The sequence below is a fragment of the Didymella exigua genome (genome assembly GCF_010094145.1).
Source record: "Didymella exigua CBS 183.55 unplaced genomic scaffold M421scaffold_11, whole genome shotgun sequence".
Classification (NCBI taxonomy): domain Eukaryota; kingdom Fungi; phylum Ascomycota; class Dothideomycetes; order Pleosporales; family Didymellaceae; genus Didymella; species Didymella exigua.
This window is the reverse complement of record NW_022984785.1, coordinates 124660-145441: the sequence shown is the minus strand read 5'-3', so window position 1 is coordinate 145441 and position 20782 is coordinate 124660. Positions and strand designations below refer to the sequence as shown.

Genomic DNA, 20782 nt, shown 5'->3' with positions numbered 1-20782 from the left:
ACAACCATGCTTTCTGGTGAACGTTTGCCGCTCGGTATATCAGATTGCTATATTTACAAAGTGTCCTTGAGGAGCTTGTTCATCTTGGCCATCTTGGAGGAGACAGACAGGTCGATGGTGCGGTCGCCAATCTCAACGATGAGTCCGCCCTTGATCTCGGGGTTGACCTTAGGAACGACCTTGAGCTTCTGGCCCTGGCCAACGTACTGCGACTTGGAAACGGCGGCCTCGAGGCGGGAGAGGGTCTTGTTGTCGAGAGCCTGCGCGCTGTCAGTGATCCTGTTCTTTAGCTTTCCTTCCTTTGCAGTTTCAACGTACAGCAGCGCTGGTGACAACGAGCTCGATCTCGCCGCGGTGCGCACCCATCAGGACACCGAAGTTGTTCACGACACCCTCTAGCACGCCCAATCGGTTGTTCTGGGCGAGTGTGGCAAGGAAGTTCTTGATGATGCCGTCCTTGTCCTGGCCAACGTGCTTCTGGAGCTCCTGCACGATCTGCTGCTTGTCGTCGACGGAAAGGGTGGGTGCGCGGAGGATCTGAGCGAGCTTGGCATCCTTCTTGAAGACGGCCGAGAGCTGCTCGAGCGACTTTGCAGTGTTGTCGAGGGCGTTGGTCTTGGCGGCAGCGGTGTACTACTCGTCGCATAGCTGTTAGCCCAGTTCTCTCAAGTCATCTCTGCGCTCCTCCCCCAGCCATTGCGGTCCAATTCCATCCCCATATCAACTGCCCCGGACCAATTGAAATCTCGAGAGTCGTACCAAAGCGCTGGCGTATGTTCCATCAACACCGAAGAGGGCAACCGGAGGCTTGTTGGCAGCGCCGGTAGGAGCGGCGGCAGCGTACCCGCGGGCGAAGCGGGCGGCAATGGGGGCGCGGGGGACACCAGCCCGGAGAGCGGTGCTGAAAGCTCGTGCAGCAGACATGGCGTGTGGAGAGGAGATGGGTTGCGGGATGGGCGAGCTTCGGAGGGCTTTGGGCGTTGCGGTGCAATGTCGAGATTCTGCTCTCTCAGCATGGCGCTAACCCGATCAAATATGGCCCGAGCTTGCGAACTGGCACAGTCGATACTGGTGCGCAACTCTCAAAACTGTCATATAATGCTGTGCAGTCAAAATATACAGGCTCAGCGTTGAATCAAGATCCGGTGAAGTAAGGTTTCGGAATGTTTCGTGCTGAAATTGCATGGCATCGACGGTAATGGTCACCAGAGATCTTTGTACTGGTGCTGCGGTAAAATCAGCTAGAATGTTGCTTCTCAAAACATCTCTCCACTAAGTGAGTCTGCAATAGCTTCGTCCATGATCACGACGGCTATGATCACCAGAGACCTTCGTACTGGTTTGCTTCTCAAAACATCTCTCCACTATGTGAGTTTGCAATAGTTTCGTCCACGATCAACCTGCCACTTGCACAATCCAACCTCAACGGCCATACTTAAGAACCCTGCGATACAGATACCACCCGAATCGCTCACGCTTGTCGCCCCCAGACTGAACTCCCTGTTCTCTTTCCTTACATTATCTGTGATCTCTGCAAACGTGCTCACATACACCAACCCTCCGAGCAGGCCTTCCCAGAAGATGACGACGCAAACAATGTAGTAGGTGGGGATGAAGTCGAACATGGCGTGCAGAGTGAGAAGAGTGAGGTTGGCGACCTGTAGGAACGACGGCAGGTATAGGTGGTGGACGCGTATGAAAGGTGTCGATGATCGTGATATGAAGACTCCAACTTGGTAGATAACGGCATAGGTGCTGTAGAAGGAGCGGTACTCGTCAAAAGGAGAGTTCTCGAGTGGGAATAGTAATGTGGGTGCTACGCCCTGGTTGATGGTATACTCGGCGATGTAGACAAGGAGGAGAGGCAGCATGCTGGAGGTCGTTAGTACGGGGAGGACATGACTATGAGGGACGTACTATGGGAAGAACAGCCCGCGAGCCCGTTGCAAGTTAGCCTTGAAACCCCTAAGCGCGACGACAGCGCTGTCGTCTTTGGCAGACGGGAAGCTCCGCCCAGACGCTGAGTGCATTGATGAGGACAACAGTCCGTCATGCTCCCTTTCGCTCTCTGAAATGTCCTCTTGGTCTTGTTGATCATCACTGTCTATAACCTCATAGTCGTGGGTTTTGCTTGATCCAGCTTTCAGCGGACCCAGGGGAAGTACGAAGTAGAAGCTTGCTAGCATGATCAGAGGCAGAAACGAGAAGAACAGCAAGCTCGTGCGAGGGGGGATGTGCAGTGTGTTGGTTGCTAGGGCGTAAGCTCCCGCTCCAATCAGACCTGCACCGCCTGTGCCAGAGCCCCAAGCTGCAAGAGCAAAATGGCCGTAGTAGTGTGTCAGCCCCAGGAAGCTGAGCTCACCACCTCCACTGCTCAGGCTTGCGAGCATCACACCACACATCTTGATTGCAATCGATCTCGAATCCTGCAGCGCCGGGGTGAGGGCGATGATGAGCATGCCACTTGCTGACACGGCGACGAAGATCCATATTCGCACGTTGTAGGGTATTTTGTGTATGAAGTATGGCGCGCAGAGCTTCGTCAGGAAAGATGGTATCACGTCGCAGAGGAGGACCACGCCTTTGGGGACATTGGCGCCGACGAGGTCAAGGGCGGCAGACAGGATGATAACGTAGAGGACGTTGTTGATGAGGCCTGGCGTTGTTAGTGAAAGTGATAACATGGTGCTGCACAGCTTCCCGTCACTTGAAGCACACGACGCTGGATTGCAGCTTGACAAACAGCTAGCTCGAGGAGCTCCATGGAGTCAGAGCAAAAGGAATCAAGCAGTACGCACCGAACAGCCAGAATGCTGCGCACACCCTGGGATCAGCGCCGGCGAAGACAGCTTTCAGTCGCGCGTGGTAGACGGCCCACGAGGCAGCTGGAGAGCCCGGCATGGGGAGAGGCATGGAGTCAGGTCACAGAGCGCATCAACATCACACAACGGCCTTTGGTTGGAGCTGGGCGTGGGCGCACGTGCACAGCGAGACAGAAAGCATGTGATGGTAGGCAAGGCGGGCCGTCGCCGTTCGGTGGTGTTGACGGCCACGACGCCTCAGATCGGCGCGCCGGGCGCTGGAGAATAGCGGTGGGCCGTGTCAGGCACCACGTGCAGGGGTGGGTTCTGCGCGCGACTGTTCCCGGTTCGGTTTGTTCTTTTGTTCAGTCTGTGCTTGTGCGTGGACAGACGGACATGGCAGACACGACTCACGAGCACTCGCAGCGTCGGCGTCATGGATGCCTCCTAGTCCTGCAAATAATAGTGGTGCGGGATGGGCGTCGAGCTACGCGCTCATGCAGGCCCATCACGTAGACGTCACGTCGCGATGGGGTCGTCTCCCATCAGAGGCACTGGGCCTACCTACTGGCTTTTGCGGGGCGGAGGCGGACAGGGATCGCTAGTGTGATCGCGGCTGCTGGCTCACCTTCCCGCGCTGGGATGCTTTCTCTTTCTTGCATCCTGTGCGCTGTGGCTGCTGCTCCTGCGCTCACCGTCTTCTGCATTGCAACAGCATACTCGAGCTTGCACTTGTTGCAATTTACAGTTTGCACTTTGCACTTGTTGCACTTGTCGCACCTGTTGCTCTCCGCGCTGCACTCTTAAAGTCTGCGCCTGCACTCTTCGACATTCGCCTGCTTGCGTGCTCGATGAGCCAGACTGGCTTGCAGCACCATGGACGCCCGCCAGCAGCCTGCACCGCCGCCCACCCGCCCGCCAGACCGCCATCTGGTCCATAATCCAACCCACCAGCCGACGACCGCCCACGCGTACCCGGCCTACCCTCCCTCGACGCAACCACCGCAGCCGCAGCCGCAGCCAGCTCAGCACAGCCAGCAGCCGCTGCATGTGCCCTTCTCGACCTCGAACGACCCGTACGCAGCGCCTCGGCGCGATCCCTTCTTCCCACAGACGTCGAATCACGTGCGGCAGCGCAGCCATGGAGCTCCAGAGGGCGCGTCGCAAGCACACAGCGAAAGGAACGATGGCTGGGGCAATACAGGTACGCACCGGATGATTTCTTCGAGAGCGTGTAGCACGTTGCTGTGTCTGGAACCGGTCGAGACGCCCACGTCCGGGGCGCTGGACTGTGTCTGAGACGGCGCCGGCACGGCTCGCATGGCTAGGTGGGCTGCGCAGAGACACGGAGACGCGAGGGAGAGACTGCTGCAAGGACTTGTCGCGCACAACGCACCTGCATGAACGCTGCAGGCAGGACACGTCGACTGCGGACCGTCCCAGGATCTGAGCTGTGGCTTGAACTTTGCTTTTCTCCACACTTCACCGCCTGTTGCGGAGCCGCGTCTGCTGGTCGAGCGCTGCTGCTGGTGTTGTTTTGGGCAGTCCTGTCATCTCCCGAGGCGAGCGTGCAGCGATCAACCTATCCATGCAAGCGATCAGCCACCAGGGCAGCCTCTTCGACAATGCGACTGTTGCGTACTGCGCGAATCTCAACATGGCACCTCCGCACAGTTGGCTCGCCAAAGCTGCCCTATGCACCCTCTAACCTCTTACGGCAATTAGCGGGCTGATCGTGCTTTAGTGCGAAATCACGGGAGCTTGTCCTATGGAGCTCCCAGCGTGCATCCTCAGTCGGGTCCTCCATCACAGCCATCCATGAGCGCGTCAGGCCCTCCGTCCGGCCCGTCGCCTTATGCCTTTGACACGGCGCGCAGACGCTCGCTCAACGGTACGTCTCCACTTGTCTCACAAGTAGCTCAAGTCCCCGCCTCTGCGCCCCATGCTTCGTCTCATGCTGAACTTCCAACAGCGTCCTCCCACGAATCTCCATCCTTTGCACGACCCCAGATGCCACCACCGCCGTCGCCTCCACAGCAGCCGAACTATCCATCGCAACCGCAACGTCCCCCCTACTCGTCGAATTTCGGTCCCAGCAGGGAGCTTCCTGGCCTCGGTCAAGCGCACAGGCCGGGCAGCAGCATGTCCATTTCATCTCTCATCGGTGGAGGTGATGCAGGTGCTGCCGCTCAGACGTCACCTCCCACAAACCCGCTACAACCCAACAACCAAGGCATGCAGCCTCCCTCGCCGAGACGCGCGTTCCCATCGGGAGGACGCTCAGACTTCGCGCCGTTTCGTCGCCAACCGTCTCCTGACAGGTCGATGCATGGCAGCAATGCATCAAGAACAGAGAGCCATGGCTTCTCCGCTAGTTCACCGCAGAGTCGGCCGTACAGCAACCATGGCTCACCCAATCCAGGTCGACAATCCCTTCCACCTTCCCATCAGGGCTACACGCCTTCAAGGTTCCCGTCACAACGTCTCTTCGGGACTTCGCCGAACGACCCTCTTGCTCGAGACGCCCACTCGCTCCCAGGAAGCGTACCACCTCGTCCAAACAGCCAACCTAACGGCCCTGCTGGTCCTACCGGACGAGGGGCAGCATCGATTCACGATGCATTAGGAGGGCGACGTAGTGCCTACGGGCAGCCTGAGGAGCGACGCCGAACATTGGGAGAGCAGTCGAGGCCTGATGCTGCAGAGCTACTGCGTGGGATCGGTCAAGGAGTGACGGACAGGAATCGCCCTGTTACCGTACACCCTGTTTCACATTCCGCATTCGACCCACCTCGCGAACAGCACGCCACCGCTGGCTCGAATGAGCTCTCGCGCTCTCTCTGGCAACCACCGATGGCTAGCGAATCTGCTCGTGAACCAGCGGGGCCTCGTCGAGAGGAACCGTCTGCACTCTATCGCAGCTATGGGACCTACCCACCTCCCATCCCGGGTCTTCCACATTACGGTCCACCAACTCTCAGCGAGATGGCACCACGACGAAGCTTAGACCAGTTGAATAAACGTGTGGTCGAGCAGTACCACGCACCACCTACATCAGACCCTAATTCCAAGGAACGCCATCAAACAGAGCCCTTGATTCGCTCTTTCTCTTCGGGTGGAAGCTCATATCCTGGACGATCGATGTACGGAGAGCCAATGCAACATTCTAAATCGCACATTGGTCTGGGCTTGGAAGAGAGTAGGAGAACAGGTCGCGCATCTCCCTTGCCTCAGGCTGTACAGGGTGCACAGGCGCCACCCTTCATGACTGGCAAGGACCCTGGTATCAAGAGCGAATTTGGGCGTATGTTTTCTGGTCTTGGTGGATTAGGATCGACTACGCCGTTGCGTGGCAGCCCGTTGCCCCAGATGATCGGGCAAGACGGACCAGAGTCTGCCGAGATGATGAGAAGAATCAGTTCGCAGCAGGGAAGGAAACCAAAGAGGGTCAAGGATGAAAGCAATGTCTTTGATGACGATAGCAATGATGGGCGAGGAACGCCGACAGGCTTACGAGGTGCTAAACGCAACAAGCACGCTCATCCTGCTGGCCACCACCATCATCACCCGGCTCATCACCAGTAAGTTTACCACCTATCGAACATTTTCATATTCTTACTGACGTAGTAGTCATCACCATCACCACCATCACCACGAGGATCCCGTTTCAACAGCCCCTGCTGTAAACGGACAACAATCGAGCCTACCTCAGAGTGGCCCAGCGCAGCCTGTCCACCACCACCATCACATCCAAAGCACATCTCACCACCACCATCACCACCACCAACCCCGCGCAGCTCCCCTTACTGCAAAGCCACCTCCCAAGGTCCATGACGTCCAACCTATTCTTGAAGAAGCCGCCAAACTCCCGCGCAGACATCTTGGATCGCAGGTGTACGAAGCCACTGCCGATCTGCCCAGGCCGAACTCGTCTTTGGATGATCAATTTGGATACGCTTCGAAGCCGAACCGACTGCCTCGATTTGAGGTCAATCCTATCAACTGCACCTTCACCATCAGGGTGCCACGATTCTATCTACGACCTCGACAGAGGCAGCATATCGTCTTGGAGCGTCATCTATGGGGCGCTCGCGTTTATCGTGACGACTCAGACCCCATCGCCGCTGCTATACACTCTGGCTGGATTCGCGGAGAGTGGGATGATACTGTGGATGTCACCATGCTCGACCCGCGCGTTACAGCGCCCAATGATCCAAGCGACGCCGAAGACACCCTAAACAAGATACCTGCTGCTCCTGTTACACCCCCCGCAGACATGGATCTTCAGATCGAGATCCTTATACTGCCACAGTTGCAGGAGTATACCGGATCTGTTGAGTATGGCATTTCGAGTCGACAAAGCAGAGGTCACGACGGCTTGAGCTTCATGATCAACAAGATCAGATGGGTTGAGGAAGGCATCGGCAGTCGCGGGCAAGAGCGAACAGCAGCGGCGCTGAAGCGCAGGCTTGACGCAAGCGCAACGCTTCTTGCTCTTATGAACGGTGGAGATAACCTTCACCGTGCGACTGGCATGACAAAACTGCATGCCTGATTTAACGTTTTCCACAACTTTGCAACGGCCGCTTGGATATATTGCATTGAATAGCGTCCGTCTTTCAAGCATTGTAGGATTGTATCATTACGACGTCTGTTTGAGCATTGCTATATACCCGTAGTTTTACAGTCCGGTGCTTTGGCTCAAGACTTGCATATGTATGGATATCCGGTAGAAGCTATATGCGCAATCTAATGTTTGACTTGACTTCACATCGAAATGTTAGAAACGTGTCTGGTCCGCGGACAAACGCTCCACGCACGTGGCGGTGATGGTCACGGCGATTGCATCAGAGATAGCGGTGTGTTGTGCTTTTCGCCGTGTCGTGATAAGGCCTAGAAGCAAGCAGGCGCGTCCGAGAGCGGGAAGAGCAAGTCTTGAGCTTGTCAAATATCCCCTGCCGCAAGGAGTAGGACGACCTTCACCTTGTCCGGAGGAACTTTCCACTTTCCGTTTGTCTTGACTTGACACTCACAGCTACCCCACCACCAAACACAGGATTGCCAAACGAAGCAGCAGCGCCACTCAGCAACAGTGCTTCAACAACAATGGGTCACGCTAGGACCTATTCGATCTCGACGGTGAGTTGGCTCTTTTTTCTCTGCAGCGTTTATGATTTCTCGCGGTCTTTTCGCCGAGTCTGGACGACTTCCACTACACGTTGAAGTCAACACGTTCCGGCTTTCGGCGGCTTAGAATTGTGGTTCCGCAGTCTAGCCTCAAACAAGTGTCGTCATACTGGAGAGCGGTGCAGCGGCACGCGCACACGAACAAATTCGAAGCACAAGGTCCGCTGGAGCTCCCTAGCTGCGCCAGATCGGATACAGCATCCACGAACACGGGTCGGGGAACTGCAACCAGCATCTGTCATTGTCAGTGCCGGCCAGGTGGATCATCTCGCTGCGAGCCAACGCTTGTCATCGAATGAGAATCGCGTGTCGCGACTGCTCCACTGAGCCTTTTAGTACGGAGCCACAACCCGAACGGTGGACGCTTGTGAAAAGAAGAAGGCTGCCGTTCTAAATGCGGGGAACTGTCGTCCATCATCAAGCTTCCTCTCCTTTCGCTACTCGAGTGCCGAGCCGAAGTTGCGACTCTGTAACGATACAACCCGCACCCACACAACTTCCGCTTCAACCTTCCTTCGCCTGCGAGCTTTGCTGTACCCCGGACACTTGTTGACCGCCTCCCCTGGCACATCCTTCGAACCGGGTTAATACCGCAATTTCACGCCGCACATCGGGAACCCGCCGGCGACATTCCGACTTGTACCATCTTTCTTAGCATTCGCTGTGTGGCATAGATACTGCTATTTTCTGCCTTTCTTGACGACTTAAGGAGCTGGTCTCAACGCACATCATGACTGGATCGAATGGCTATTATGCGCCAAACATGCGCGCTGTGCCTGCTGGCGAATTTGTAAAACCGCTCAGAAGAACTAACGGTGCCGGTGTGCAGGCTGAAGACACGCGGATATGCGTCGTCATGGTGGGACTGCCTGCGAGAGGCAAGAGTTTGATTGCACAAAAAGGTACGTCATGCTTCCCGCGGCTCTCCATTCGCCTCATACTGACACTGTCTAGTTGTTCGATACCTGCATTGGCTGTCTATCAAGTCCAAAACCTTCAATGTGGGGCAGTATCGACGAACCGCAACACCGAACCCCTCCGCCGAGTTCTTTGACCAGTCGAACCCTGAAGGAGAACGACTGCGAAAAGCTGCCGCCGAGGCTGCTGTGAACGACATGTGCAAGTGGTTCGCGGAGGGCAGGGGTCTGATTGCGATTCTGGATGCGACAAACTCCACAAAGAGCCGTCGCAGGTGGATACAAGAGCGTTGCCAGGCTGAGAACATCGAAACGCTGTTCGTGGAATCGAAGTGCGACGACGAGGAGCTGATTATGAGCAACATCCTGGAAGTCAAGACCACGTCGCCGGACTACGTAGGACAGGACCCCGAAGAGGCTGCTGCAGATTTCCGAAACCGCATCCGAAACTACGAGAAGGTCTACCAGACGATCGACGAGGATGAGCGCGACCTCACATACGTAAAATTGATCGATGTGGGCAAGCAAGTCATCATCAACCAGATCCAGGACTACTTGCAGAGTCGTGTGGTCTACTATCTGATGAACCTCCACATCAAACCGCGATCGATCTGGCTATCACGAGTAAGTGGAAATGTTCAAGCATGGATTTGAGGATGCTAATGGTCACAGCACGGCGAGTCGGAATTCAATCTGACCGGCCAGATTGGCGGCGACGCAAACATTTCAGAACGTGGAGATGCATACGCCCATGCTTTGCCCGGACTCGTAGCACAGTCTGTGGGTGATGGTCGCAAGTTGACTGTCTGGACGTCGACATTAAAACGAACGATTCAGACCGCGCGATTCCTTACCTTCGAAAAGCTTGAGTGGAAAGCTCTCGACGAGCTCGACTCCGGTGTCTGCGACGGCCTCACCTATGCTCAGATTGAGCAGAAATATCCCGAAGACTTTGCGTCGCGCGACGAGGACAAGTACAACTACCGCTATCTTGGCGGAGAGTCATACCGCGATGTGGTCATCCGCCTCGAGCCGATTATCATGGAGCTGGAGCGCAGCGAGAACATCTTGATCGTCACACACCAGGCCATCCTGAGGTGCATATACGCATACTTCATGAACGTGCCACAAGAACAGAGCCCCTGGATGGAGGTCCCCCTCCACACGCTCATCAAACTTACGCCCAAGGCGTACTCGACACAAGAGGAGAGGTTAAAAGCAGATATCCCCGCGGTCAGCACATGGAGGGGAAAGGGCAGTAAGGCTGAGCACCAGCAGTCAGAGGGACACGCATAGAATGACGCTCCTTAGGCACTGTGTGACCGCAACGACGGACTAGGCGAGTCGGAAAGGCATCGACGGCACCAATTGGTGATATAGAGACGGATCGGAATGAGGCGCACGACTGGCGCAGGGGTACCGGCATAGCCTGACATAGTCCAGCGTTCTGTTACTACAGCATATACCAAGCAATCACTTCTGCTCACGTATCCTGGACTGTCTGTATACGCTGTTGCAGAGTAAAAAGACACGCACATGTCATACGAGCTTTCGGCGTCCCGCCTTCCTAACTCGTGCCTCCCCCGCGGACATTCCCCAAGCTGACCCCAAGCTCACCTCATCACACCTATGCGCCCGAGCAAATCCGCACGCCCTGCACAAGCTAAGCCAGCAGCCCGCGCAGCGCCCCAGCCATGCCTCCAACATCCAATTCGCAGTACCTCTCCACCGTGCTCAACGACTCCAACGCGCTCATCCCCTCGCACGCCGCGGGCGCGCCAGCCGCAACCAACACACCTCCGCGCGCACGCCCCAGCTCCACGCTTTCCACCACACAACCCCAAACCCAAGCGCAGCACCCGTCCTTCACGCCCGCCCAGCGCAGCGCACAGGCGCGCGGCGCGCCGTTCGCGGACCGGCGCGAGGCAGAGAGCTACGCGGGACGCGCGCGCCGCGACGCCGCTGCAGCGGTGCTAGAGAGTCAGGAGCTGTTGATCTGGTACGCGGCCGCGCGGAACGAGAGCGTCGCGCAGACGCGACGGGCATTCCAGAACGTTGTTTTCGGGGTGGGGCCGGATGTTGTGGTTTGGCGGGAGGAGTGGGAGGTCAAGGGGAGGGAGGATGGGGTTGGCAGTCCCAAGGGGAAGGGCAGGGTGCGGGAAGCGGATGGGAGGCGGGGGACGCCGAGGAAGCGGGGCGGTGCTGCGGCGTCGAGTGGTGCGTTTGGAGAGAGTGGGGTGATGGGGTAGAAGGGTTGTTTACAGCGAGGTCTGGTCCGGGGAAGGAGGCAGTCTGGGAGAAAGAAAGGGAGTGCATTATTTTGGCAGCATTATACCCCGGCGCAATGGAATAGGTTTCTCAAAATGAGGGCTTGTGGGACGAGGCATGTTAAGTAGGACGGCGTGTGCAATTCATGGCTTCTTGTATTCGAAACACTGCGCTGCTAACGCCCGCCCATCGTCGCTGCTTCGCCGAGCAAGACTTTCCAACGCTATGTACAGAACAACAAGCCTATCCCTTTCCAATCCGACCCAGCCCTTCATCGTACACATTCAAACGCCCTCCTCCATCGTTACATTGCGCCACCAGGGCTTCTCGCCCTTCTCCATGAACATCTCCTCGGCATCGCCGACCTGCCGTCTCTCAGAGACCTCGCGGCTGACCTGGCCACTGAGCTTGAGCCGCATAGCCTTGAGCGCCAGAAAGCTGTTGGCTTCCTTCCCGTTACGCGCCAGTCCTCGAGACGGCGACCCAGATCCAGAACGTATCAGTTCGCTGGAGACCCAGCCGCCGTCCCTCGTGACGGGTAGTTGCTATTGTAGGGGCTCGGAGGAGGAACTGAGGCGGTTGAGGTGCAGGTAGACGTCTGTGCCGTAGCTGTTGCGGTGTCAGTGCGTGTTGATGGAGTGGAGAGCGAGGAAGGACTGGACTCACCCTTCCATACTGATCAGTTTCAGATCGCCGCCAAAGTAGCGCGCGTACAGTCGCGATATGGGCAGTCCGTAACCGAAGCCAGCCATTGGGGCTTTGAAGTCGCTCTTGTTAAAGTCAGGATCGAGGCTCGGTGTCTGATCAACGGTCGTGTACATGTATGTCCAGACCAGCGGGATTGCAGATCGCGGAATGCCACCTCCTTCGTCAGAGATCTTGATGGTGATGTCCTCCTTGCCCTCGGCAACGATGACTTTCGTGACGGGGAAGTCCTCTTTGTCCTGGCCATGGCGCTCTACGACGGCGCGCAGCGAGTTCTTCAGGGTCTCGAACAGCATGTGCGACAGGTGGCCGGGCACGTACATGAAGCTGATGTCGTTGTTGCAGACAAGCTGGACCTTAGGTGCGTCGAACAAGCCGTAGTGGTCTTCGCACACAAAGCGCGCGTTCTCGATGGCTTCCTGAGCAAGTTCGCGCACGTTGGTCTTGGTGCAGATGATGCCGACGTAGTTGGGGTCAGAGCGCGAGCGCTGGTCAGTGAGAGCGATGTGCTGGCCGATGAGCATGCGGATGCCGATGCGGGACATGTAGAAGCGGTCGAGGAAGGCCTGGATGTTGTGGTCGATCTGCATCCTCTGGCGCTTGCGCTTCCACTCCAGGATGCCCTGCGCGACGGTTGTGACAACGCTGTCGTGCCGCCTCTTGATCTTCTCCAGGGTGTCGGCGAACTTGGTGTTGTATGCGCTCAGCTCGGGCGGCCAGTCCATGCCGTCGTCGGCTGCCGCAAAGTATCTCCGGCTCGAGGTCGCGCCCTTGTGCTCCCTGGCGTTGGCGACGGCGTTGCCATTCTCGGGCGCCGAGCGGTACTGGCCCTTTTGTATGCTGGGGTTCTGCGTCGCCTTAATCAGCGGCGATGTGCGCTTGGCAGGCTTCAGGAGTCTGTCTTTGACGTCGCTGGGCAGGTTCGGTCGGGGCAGCTGGACGAGCTCCTGTGTGATTGTGAGTCAAAGCCGCTCAGCCGCGTCGGACAGCCGTACCTCAAACGACTGCGCATACCAGTCGCGCACTCTACAGATCGAGGGCATCTCATTGAGCCCATCGGGGAGGTCGCTGAGCTCCTGCACGCGGTGTGCCAGCCGGATGGGCAGCTCTTCGGAGAGGAACTGTGACGCGCGGAAGAGGGTTCCGGTCGACGGCTTCTCGCCAAACTGCACCATCTGGCGGAGGGAGACACCTAGACTGACATCAGACGACACGGTTACATACACATCCACAGGGACGTACCGGTAGCTGGAAAGTTGCTGTAATGCTACTCTGCCATTAGCTCGGAATCATCCTCCATTGGCGACGACACCCACCTTGATGGTGTCCATCAGCTTCTCCGAGCGTTTCCACGACATGATGGCAGCTGTGTAGGCCTTCCGGGCCCCGTCGGTCGTTGTGTCGCCAAAAGTGCTGCCGGCGCTCACGCTGGTCGTCGATGTTCTCGTCGATCAGTGCACGCCCCGCTATGACCTCAGAAAGATGCTGGGAGGATGGGCCGAGGTAATAATGGCGCACGCGGTGCAGTGCGAGTATCAATGCCTGCCTGAAAGCGAGAGGGCGTGAATGCGTGTTTGTGACGGAGCACGAGACAAATGACCGTGGGTGGATATCGCCATGGGTCCAGTACCGCAACTCGGACGCTGGCCGGGAGACTGATGCACCCCACAACCAGCCTTCACGTGCACAGCAGCCGCACCTGAACCGCACGGGTAGGTGACAGAAATCTCGTATTAAACGTGCTGTTTGCTTTTCTGCTTTCGCCGCCCACGCATTGATCTGACGCCCGCGCAGTGCAGCCGCTCAAGCTCCTGCTGTGACACTCCCAAGCATCGCAAGCTTCAGCCACAAGCAGCTCTCACAGCTCCAGTCCTCCGCTCGGCACTCGGGAGTCACTTTCCAAGTTCCCAGAGCACCGAGGTCGCGTGAGGCCAGCCCCGCCCAGACCCGTCGTCCGCCATTGGTGGATACTCGTGGATACTCAGTTGTGGGTCATCAACTTGAGGATCCGATGATCGATTGCCATCAACGTGCAATCGATGTACTGTTCTGACGGCGCCTGAGAAAATGGGTTGTAAATCTCGATGCAACTTGCAGTGCCTCCAGCCGTGGGATTGGTCGAACAACAAAGTCGTCCTGACGAATGCGGCATTGGTTTTAGTTTGGAAACAGCCACTGCGACCGTGAATAGCTTGGCTTGGTCTGCAATCTTCCGACTGATAAGACGAACTGCAGAGGTCAAGACAGTGAGCTCCAATTCCCTGCCCTGCAATCGTTGATGTCAGTGTCGATGATGAGCGAGTGTGAGCAGCAAAACTGTCTGATCAAGCAATTCTGAGCTGATGTGGCTGCATTGCCTCCAGTGCGCCTATCGTGCGTCCAGAATACTGTGACGACACTGCATGGCTCTTGGCTCATTGCACTTTGTAAAGACTCTCGTCCATCGAGAATGCGCTCGATCCAGCATAAAACACACTAGCAACAAGGCACTTCGCAGAATCCAAGGCAGAGGCTTTCTAACAGGTCGGAGGGCTCTTCGAAGCTGAGCAGATTTGGCCAAGCACTCTCGGTCAGAACACGAATCGTTGCTATGTCCCAAGATGTATGCTGAACGTCTTCAAGAACGAATGCACAAGTGCAGACCAGGATCATTGCCTGATGGCCCGTATCCACATGGAGCCGCACGCCCGGCCACCGCCTGTGTGGGTCCTCCGCTGCGCATGTGCGTCAGAAATTTTACCGCGGCTCTCATTGGTGGATATGCGGCAGCAAAGGAGGCTCTCGAGCACAGCGCCGCAAGATTCCCACGTTTTCGAAGCGCTGGAGCTGGAACGGCATCTATGACACGTAGCCAAGGTATGTGGCACAGCCTCAAGCTCTCACAGCGCCACGGACCAGTCGGTGGCAGACGGTATGCAGAACAGTCACGTTCACAGGAGAATAAATGGCAGATGAACGATTGAAGAGGAGAAAATGTTTATTTCGAGCGTGCCGCTAATTCCAAACCGAACATGCAGCACCAGAAATCTCAAGGCGCCAGATGATATTCCAAACATAATCTACACAGAGCGGTGTGGCGCCGGAGGCGCGCTTCATCGCCGCAATCGTACGTCTATCGTGGGTGTTGGTACAATCGGAAGACAAAGGTTTGGTCGAAAGGGATTATAGAAGGGTCATGACAGGTCGGTAGATGAGGGATAAGCGTCCCGTGGGAAGATTGGATGCGCTTATTTGGTCTCCTCCTGGAGAAAGGTGATGAGGTCGTTGCGGTCCTTGGGCTTCTTGAGACCACCGAAGGCCATCTTGGTGCCGGGAATGTACTTCTTGGGGTTCTCGAGGTACTCGAAGAGGGTGTTCTCGTCCCAGGTAATGCCCTTCTGCTTGTTGGCGTCGGTGTAGGAGTAACCGTCGACCTGACCAGTCTTGCGGCCGAAGAGACCGTGGAGCATGGGACCGATCTTGTTACCCTCACCCTCCTTCAGGGTGTGGCACTGCGCGCAGCGGGTCTTGAAGAGGTTGGCACCCTTCTTAGCATCGCCTGTAAGAGCTGTTAGCATGGAAGTTCTTTGAAGTGAAGTCGCCGCCGCCACATCCGAGCACCCTCCCGCCTGTCTTCCCTTGATCGCAAAACTTGCGTTGCGCGGATCACGCCTGATGAAATGCTCAAAGCTCGTCTAAGCAACTGCCAGGGTGGCGGCTTATTGCTGACGATATTTGCGATGCGCATATTCAATGGACGTCGAGAGGTGTGGCGTGAGGGAAAAGTTGCGATGACGTCCGACTTCGCTGAGAGCGTGCAAACGTACCCTTCTCGTAACCCATTGTGAATGAAGTTGGTGGTGGTAGAGGTTGGTAGTGTGAGGGTTTGGTAATGAAAGCTGGGGCTGTAGATGAACTTGATGGCAAGAGTGGGAGAAACGGAAGAGCTGGCAAATTTGAGGCGCTTTTCACAGCCAGTTTCCTAGGAGCGCGCACAGACGTCACTTAAAGCACAGGCCTAGTCGCGCCTGCCTCTCTTTGCCTTGCGGCCAATCACGGCGCGTTGGATGACACTGTTGGGGATAGAGAGCTGGCCGCAGAATGATCTTGTCTTCGTTACTGAGGGACCATTATACGGTCTACGATCCTGCAGAGCGATCGCCTAGTACAGAGGAATCGCAGAATTCATCTCCAAGTATTTTGAATTTGCATGCTCATCATATGGATATCTTTTGCCATCTTGAAGCTCAATGTTCTTCAAAGATTTCCTTCGGGATATCTCGCCGCCTGTCTCCGAGGTGGCTGCGTTGCCGCGGGATACCGCTTTCTCTGCCGATGAGCGCATTCTTCAGCATGCACTGCGTGGTTAAGAGCTCCAGTCATCACGTGTAGCCATCGTTCTTGTCTGGGCCCTGCGGCCTTTGAACTTGTCTGCAGGCAGCCCGTTTGGCCCTGCGCAAGCAGACTCTAGCCGTAGCGGTTGCACGCGAGCGAGCCTCTGGTATCTAGTCAGCAAAGACCCCTGCCACTGTACCAGGTTGGTTCGCATATCCATGTACGATCAAGCGCTGGAACTCGTCCACGCGAGCGTGCGCATTACAACGTCTACTACTATCCGATACCCTGCTCCTTCCCTGTCGTCGTGATTGCGTTCCAGGGCGTTTCAGTGTCTCTCCCTGCACCGTTCGTCAACTTCTTTGGAGCGTTGTCCAGGTGCCCGCCATACGTCAATGTGCCATATCTGACCTCATTGTTATCCTGCACCCCGCTGCGCAGCACGAATGGACCAGATCCCCAGCATATTATATGCCGACGAAGACTACACCACATGGCTGATCATTGGTGCCAGCAGAGGCATTGGGCTGGAGTTCGTCCGGCAACTCTTGATAAAGAATGAGCGGATCATCGCTACGGTGCGAGAGCCGTTTGCTGCACATGCTTCAGCCTTGTGGGGGCAGGCCGGCGGGGATCATGGAAGGTGTCGAATGGAAGTTTGTGACGTTTTGTCTGAGGAGAGCATCGTTGTATGTTCATTTCGCTTGACAAAGCTTAATTTCTGAGGCTGAAGGGCTTTGTTGCGTGTCTCCACGGACTGTGCGCTGACTGGAGGTAGAGATTTGTTACGACGCTCACCACGATACCAAATTTGAAGATCGACTATGTAGTCTTGAATGCTGGAGTACTGAGGTATCCTAACGTAAGAATGGGGGAAAGTGTAATATCGACCGAGCCGCACTAACTACTTCAGAGAGCGACTGAGCTGTGCGTATCCCTTCACCATACCAGTTCTGGCTTAAAGCGTGCATCCACATGGGCCTCAGCTGGCTATCGAGCCACATAGTACACACCCCAACACTATGGTCGTATCTGCTCAGCTGAGGCCTCGTCTGCAACGCCGTTGCCAAGTATCTCGACCGGCCGAGCATTGAAGCAGCCACGAGCACCTCACTGACGGTCTGAAAGCTGACAAGTCCTGTAGATCATTTGATGAGTTCGCCTTCCACCTTCACACCAACACCATAGGCCCCGTCATTACCGCCCAAAAGCTGCTGCAAACCAATATTCCAATCGGCACGATAGTCTTTATGTCCTCTGACAGCGGCTCAGCAGGGCTCTTTCGAGAGATGGAAGACGGCTTCGCCGCCTACGCCGCCTCAAAAGCCGCTTTAAATATGGCAGTCCGTCATATGGCCGCTGAGCTGAAGAGAAAAGACGATGACACGATACTGCTGTGCATGCACCCTGGAGAGGTGGCCACGGATATGGCAAATGTCCACTTGCCGTGGGAAGTGCAGGGGATTATTACACCGGAAGAAAGTGTCACAAAGATGATACAAGTGATCAAGAGCAAAGGAATACAGCATAGTGGGACGTTTTGGACGTACGAGAACAAGGTATGTTTCACACAGCAAGTACGATAGATGGTGACTAACCTCGCATAGCCGTACACGTGGTGACCCATCATTTGCATTACATCTCCTATCATTTGCATACCTTCGGTAAACCTCCACTATGATGATGCTCCTTCTAGAATGCAAAGCCACCAATGATGAAATCCTCAAATCTTAGCTCTTAGTGTGCCTCGAGAAGTCGATTAAACATCGTCAGTGACCAGGACACACCTTAGAATATAGAGACTAGTACTCGATCTCGCCGAATAGACGTCTAACGAGATCAGTGTCCCAGTCGAGCCGCTGATCACCCTCGGGGAGCTGGTAGCCGACCAGAGTCTAGGCTCGGATGATGTTCTTCTGACAGTGCCTGTCTTTACGGTCGTGTGGACGCCACTCGACACAATATCCAGCGCCAATGCCTGCATATTTGCAACGCAAGTATGGCTTCGCTCGGTACATTCGATCACAGCCCTTCTTCAGATCTCGGTACCTCTGACGGCGGGGTCTCTCAACAGATCCATCGTCGCCAGCATTGTACTGGTAAAGAGGGTCCGTTGAACTGATACCTGCTACCAGATGTTCCCTTTCGTCCCGCGCAACCCCCTTCTCCACTTGTTCTGTCCTTGGCTTCTGGGTCCACGCTTCACGGCTCACAGGCAGCTCTGCACGTATCTGTGTCCGCCTCTCTTCTGACGACAGACCCAGGGCCTCTTGAGAATACTCGTGCGGTACAAGTTTGCGACCAGACACCGGTTGAGGGCTCATTGTAGCTTGTCGCCATTTTCGAGCGACCTGGTCCATCACGTCACCCGTATTAAGAACCCTTTCTGTGCTTATCTGGCTGTCGTTGTCGATCAAAGGTCGGCGTGAGCCTTGTGGGAAGAACATCATGCCCGGAAAAGACCACGACGCATTCGATTGCAGAATTACTTGTCGTGTAGACTTAGGTGTGTTTTCATCCTCGGTTGTCTCCTCAAGCCGAATCCCCTCAGCACGCTGATTCCGCAGCTTGTTCTTATTACGTTGCCTCGGCTTTTCCTTCTTCTGATTGCCACCTGGGGGCATGAGTGCGGGAGTAGAGTCTCACAAAAAGGGCAATGGCTGCATTGTGGCTGAGGCATCTGGCATGTCGGTATGCCCTTGCTACGCCAGGGCACGCTTGTTGCTCTGCAATTGCGAGTGTTTGCTTGCGTTGAGAAGTGCCCGCTTGCGCTTGTTGGCCTTTCTCCTCTGGGTCTTGCTCTGTTTTCCTTTCTGTCTCTGGTGAATCGATTGAATAGCAGAGGCTGCCTGCTCCAAGTCAATGCATCTGTTGGCTTGTGCATGCTCCATGCGATCTTTCTGTTCAATGAAGCGCTCCCTTGCCTACCCCGTAAGCTGTGGTAATGGTCGGCCTATCATTACTCCTGGCGGCCTGCCCTGAACGGACATGGTGGGATCGCGAGGCGAGGAATTAGATATTTCGAAGAAAGGTGACGTTTCCATGCGAGGAGGTGTTGATAACTGGTATGTCTTCTTGTCTTGGGTACCGGCTATAAAAGCATCCTGCTCTTGCTTCACTTGGCTAATCCTTCGCAAGTGTACAGGACATGGAGGCAGAGCGCATGACGGGTCATGGTTATCGATGCCGTGCGTTAGGCTCACGGTCTGCTGGGGAGTGCTCTTGTCGTGGAGGTAATCACTCTTTCGCCCGTTTTTTGGCGTATAGCGACCCTTGTGATAATAGAAGAAGCAGATTGGTGGCAGCGTACCCATACTACAATGTCCTTCCGGAGGATTAAACGGTGACGATACAAAGCTCGCAAAGCCATTGTTGCTGGCCACAGGCTGGAGTGACTGCTTCGGGAAGCCGTGCAAAGCTGCAAGGTAGGAAGCCGCAGGCTCAGTATTTTGACCATGCAGACTTGAGCTCGGTGGTTTAATGTCCCATTGTGACATCGTCCTCGGGCGCTCGAAGAGTGAGATCACTTTGTCAAGCTCTGTTGCACTGGCTTCCTCAAGCTTGACGCGCTTGCTCTTGCTCCTCGGCGATTTTGTTGTGGGTGGATGGCGACGTTTGCTCAGTGTACCAGAATGGCTGATGGACAACAGGGTCTCTTCTTTCACAAGTGGGGTCGACGGAAGCGAAGGGGAAAGCAGTTGCGACAGGTCGGCGTAATCAGATTCATCAGGGCCATTCCTTCCCAAATCTTCCGCGTTCACCTCACCAGGCCACGTCGCGCCTTCCACATATCCCTTATTCGCGGAGCCCTGAAAACTACTGCTGTCTTGTATGGACGGGCCTAAGATATCTCTGTCTGCTGACGTCGCGTACATGTCTTTAACAATCTCGCTCATGTCAGTTTCAGTGTTGCTGTTGCTGTCACTGTCGCTGGAGCTCTCACCAGCTGTTGTTGCACGACTGAACGCTGCGCCGTCCATCTGGCCATCAATTGTGCGGCGACGTCGCTGATACTCCTGCGGCATGCCGCTAGATGCGAGATCCGATCGTAGTGGGCACAAAGGGAGTGTGCAGGGCTGGTAGTGACGGAAGCCTGGAGGCGGTGGAATAGGCCAAGTTGAGTGAGCCTCATGGGGCCGTTCGCAATCGTCACCGCGTCGACAAGAACCATGGTACCAGAAGAAGCAAGTCTCCTTTGGAGGACCGGGTGGCGCTGGCGTCACTTGCTGGATGTTGTTGCGATCAGGTAGTGGGATCGAATTGACGCTTGAGCTGACTTGGCGGTTGGGCGCACTCTTGCTGTAGCATGCACTCGAGGCATCTTGGAGTGTTGAGAACGACTGATCATGCTGCGAGAGTTGCGCAGGCCGCCAGAACTCGGGGCACCCGCAGACACCGTCGCTGATATTGAAGTGGGGGCATTGGCGGCTCTCTTTATCAGCCATGGTTTGTGTCGTTCCTCGTCTTGTTCGATTGAGTAGTTGGTAGGGAAGTAGGAAGTCGCAGGAGTCACCCGTTGAGTGTTGCAGTATATTGCGGAGTAGAGTTTGCAGGAGAGTCGCGATGAAGAGTATAGTCACGGCAGGTGCC

At 55.8% G+C, this 20782-nt stretch overlaps 10 protein-coding genes across 10 annotated transcripts; 4 read left to right on the top strand and 6 right to left on the bottom strand.

The window, feature by feature from the left end:
* Positions 1 to 53: 53 nt before the first annotated feature.
* M421DRAFT_61086 (ATP synthase subunit 5 mitochondrial precursor) lies at positions 54 to 924 on the bottom strand (the record flags this gene model as incomplete). Its single annotated transcript, XM_033595842.1, has 3 exons — positions 54 to 260; positions 319 to 633; positions 760 to 924. 3 exons carry the CDS (start codon positions 922 to 924, stop codon positions 54 to 56), a joined length of 687 nt encoding a protein of 228 aa, XP_033449455.1.
* Positions 925 to 1154: 230 nt separating this feature from the next.
* M421DRAFT_419726 (batten's disease protein Cln3) lies at positions 1155 to 3036 on the bottom strand. The gene is made up of 3 exons (XM_033592228.1): positions 2799 to 3036; positions 1918 to 2656; positions 1155 to 1872 (listed from the first exon to the last, which is right to left on the bottom strand). Exons 1-3 carry the CDS (start codon positions 2911 to 2913, stop codon positions 1365 to 1367), a joined length of 1362 nt encoding a protein of 453 aa, XP_033449454.1. The 5' UTR covers positions 2914 to 3036; the 3' UTR covers positions 1155 to 1364.
* Positions 3037 to 3515: 479 nt separating this feature from the next.
* M421DRAFT_419724 (Rxt3-domain-containing protein) lies at positions 3516 to 7571 on the top strand. Its single transcript, XM_033592227.1, has 4 exons — positions 3516 to 4005; positions 4546 to 4692; positions 4774 to 6382; positions 6432 to 7571. The coding sequence occupies exons 1-4, from the start codon at positions 3678 to 3680 to the stop codon at positions 7354 to 7356; spliced, it is 3009 nt and encodes a 1002-aa protein (XP_033449453.1). The 5' UTR covers positions 3516 to 3677; the 3' UTR covers positions 7357 to 7571.
* Positions 7572 to 8718: 1147 nt separating this feature from the next.
* Positions 8719 to 10201, top strand: M421DRAFT_61184 (6-phosphofructo-2-kinase/fructose-2,6-biphosphatase 2; the record flags this gene model as incomplete). The annotated part of the gene is made up of 3 exons (XM_033595856.1): positions 8719 to 8890; positions 8943 to 9529; positions 9578 to 10201. The coding sequence occupies 3 exons, from the start codon at positions 8719 to 8721 to the stop codon at positions 10199 to 10201; spliced, it is 1383 nt and encodes a 460-aa protein (XP_033449452.1).
* A 398-nt stretch (positions 10202 to 10599) lies between these two features.
* On the top strand, positions 10600 to 11154 carry M421DRAFT_4372 (uncharacterized protein; the record flags this gene model as incomplete). Its single annotated transcript, XM_033594640.1, has 1 exon — positions 10600 to 11154. One exon carries the CDS (start codon positions 10600 to 10602, stop codon positions 11152 to 11154), a length of 555 nt encoding a protein of 184 aa, XP_033449451.1.
* Positions 11155 to 11718: 564 nt separating this feature from the next.
* On the bottom strand, positions 11719 to 13236 carry M421DRAFT_91707 (alpha-ketoacid dehydrogenase kinase; the record flags this gene model as incomplete). Its single annotated transcript, XM_033597970.1, has 5 exons — positions 11719 to 11782; positions 11840 to 12825; positions 12874 to 13070; positions 13121 to 13145; positions 13195 to 13236. The coding sequence occupies 5 exons, from the start codon at positions 13234 to 13236 to the stop codon at positions 11719 to 11721; spliced, it is 1314 nt and encodes a 437-aa protein (XP_033449450.1).
* A 1600-nt stretch (positions 13237 to 14836) lies between these two features.
* Positions 14837 to 15827, bottom strand: M421DRAFT_419719 (cytochrome c). The gene is made up of 2 exons (XM_033592226.1): positions 15685 to 15827; positions 14837 to 15416 (listed from the first exon to the last, which is right to left on the bottom strand). The coding sequence occupies exons 1-2, from the start codon at positions 15698 to 15700 to the stop codon at positions 15106 to 15108; spliced, it is 327 nt and encodes a 108-aa protein (XP_033449449.1). The 5' UTR covers positions 15701 to 15827; the 3' UTR covers positions 14837 to 15105.
* Positions 15828 to 16377: 550 nt separating this feature from the next.
* On the top strand, positions 16378 to 17978 carry M421DRAFT_419716 (NAD(P)-binding protein). The gene is made up of 5 exons (XM_033592225.1): positions 16378 to 16881; positions 16971 to 17054; positions 17106 to 17119; positions 17337 to 17751; positions 17800 to 17978. Exons 1-5 carry the CDS (start codon positions 16639 to 16641, stop codon positions 17812 to 17814), a joined length of 771 nt encoding a protein of 256 aa, XP_033449448.1. The 5' UTR covers positions 16378 to 16638; the 3' UTR covers positions 17815 to 17978.
* Positions 17952 to 18966, bottom strand: M421DRAFT_134392 (uncharacterized protein). The gene has a single exon (XM_033587404.1). The coding sequence runs from the start codon at positions 18814 to 18816 to the stop codon at positions 18088 to 18090; it is 729 nt and encodes a 242-aa protein (XP_033449447.1). The 5' UTR covers positions 18817 to 18966; the 3' UTR covers positions 17952 to 18087.
* Positions 18967 to 19116: 150 nt separating this feature from the next.
* On the bottom strand, positions 19117 to 20637 carry M421DRAFT_4368 (uncharacterized protein; the record flags this gene model as incomplete). The annotated part of the gene is made up of 1 exon (XM_033594639.1): positions 19117 to 20637. The coding sequence occupies one exon, from the start codon at positions 20635 to 20637 to the stop codon at positions 19117 to 19119; it is 1521 nt and encodes a 506-aa protein (XP_033449446.1).
* Between the last annotated feature and the right edge of the window lie 145 nt (positions 20638 to 20782).

Coding starts and splice junctions, on each gene's coding strand:
- M421DRAFT_419726 (XM_033592228.1), bottom strand. CDS start 2,913: ATGCCTCTCCCCATGCCGGGCTCTCCAGCTGCCTCGTGGGCCGTCTAC. Junction 2,657..2,798: donor CGCAGCATTCTGGCTGTTCG/GTGCGTACTGCT, acceptor TAACAACGCCAG/GCCTCATCAACAACGTCCTC. Junction 1,873..1,917: donor CGCGGGCTGTTCTTCCCATA/GTACGTCCCTCA, acceptor AACGACCTCCAG/CATGCTGCCTCTCCTCCTTG.
- M421DRAFT_419716 (XM_033592225.1), top strand. CDS start 16,639: ATGGACCAGATCCCCAGCATATTATATGCCGACGAAGACTACACCACA. Junction 16,882..16,970: donor TGTCTGAGGAGAGCATCGTT/GTATGTTCATTT, acceptor GACTGGAGGTAG/AGATTTGTTACGACGCTCAC.
- M421DRAFT_134392 (XM_033587404.1), bottom strand. CDS start 18,816: ATGCCCCCAGGTGGCAATCAGAAGAAGGAAAAGCCGAGGCAACGTAAT.
- M421DRAFT_419724 (XM_033592227.1), top strand. CDS start 3,678: ATGGACGCCCGCCAGCAGCCTGCACCGCCGCCCACCCGCCCGCCAGAC. Junction 4,006..4,545: donor CGATGGCTGGGGCAATACAG/GTACGCACCGGA, acceptor ATCGTGCTTTAG/TGCGAAATCACGGGAGCTTG. Junction 4,693..4,773: donor GCGCAGACGCTCGCTCAACG/GTACGTCTCCAC, acceptor AACTTCCAACAG/CGTCCTCCCACGAATCTCCA.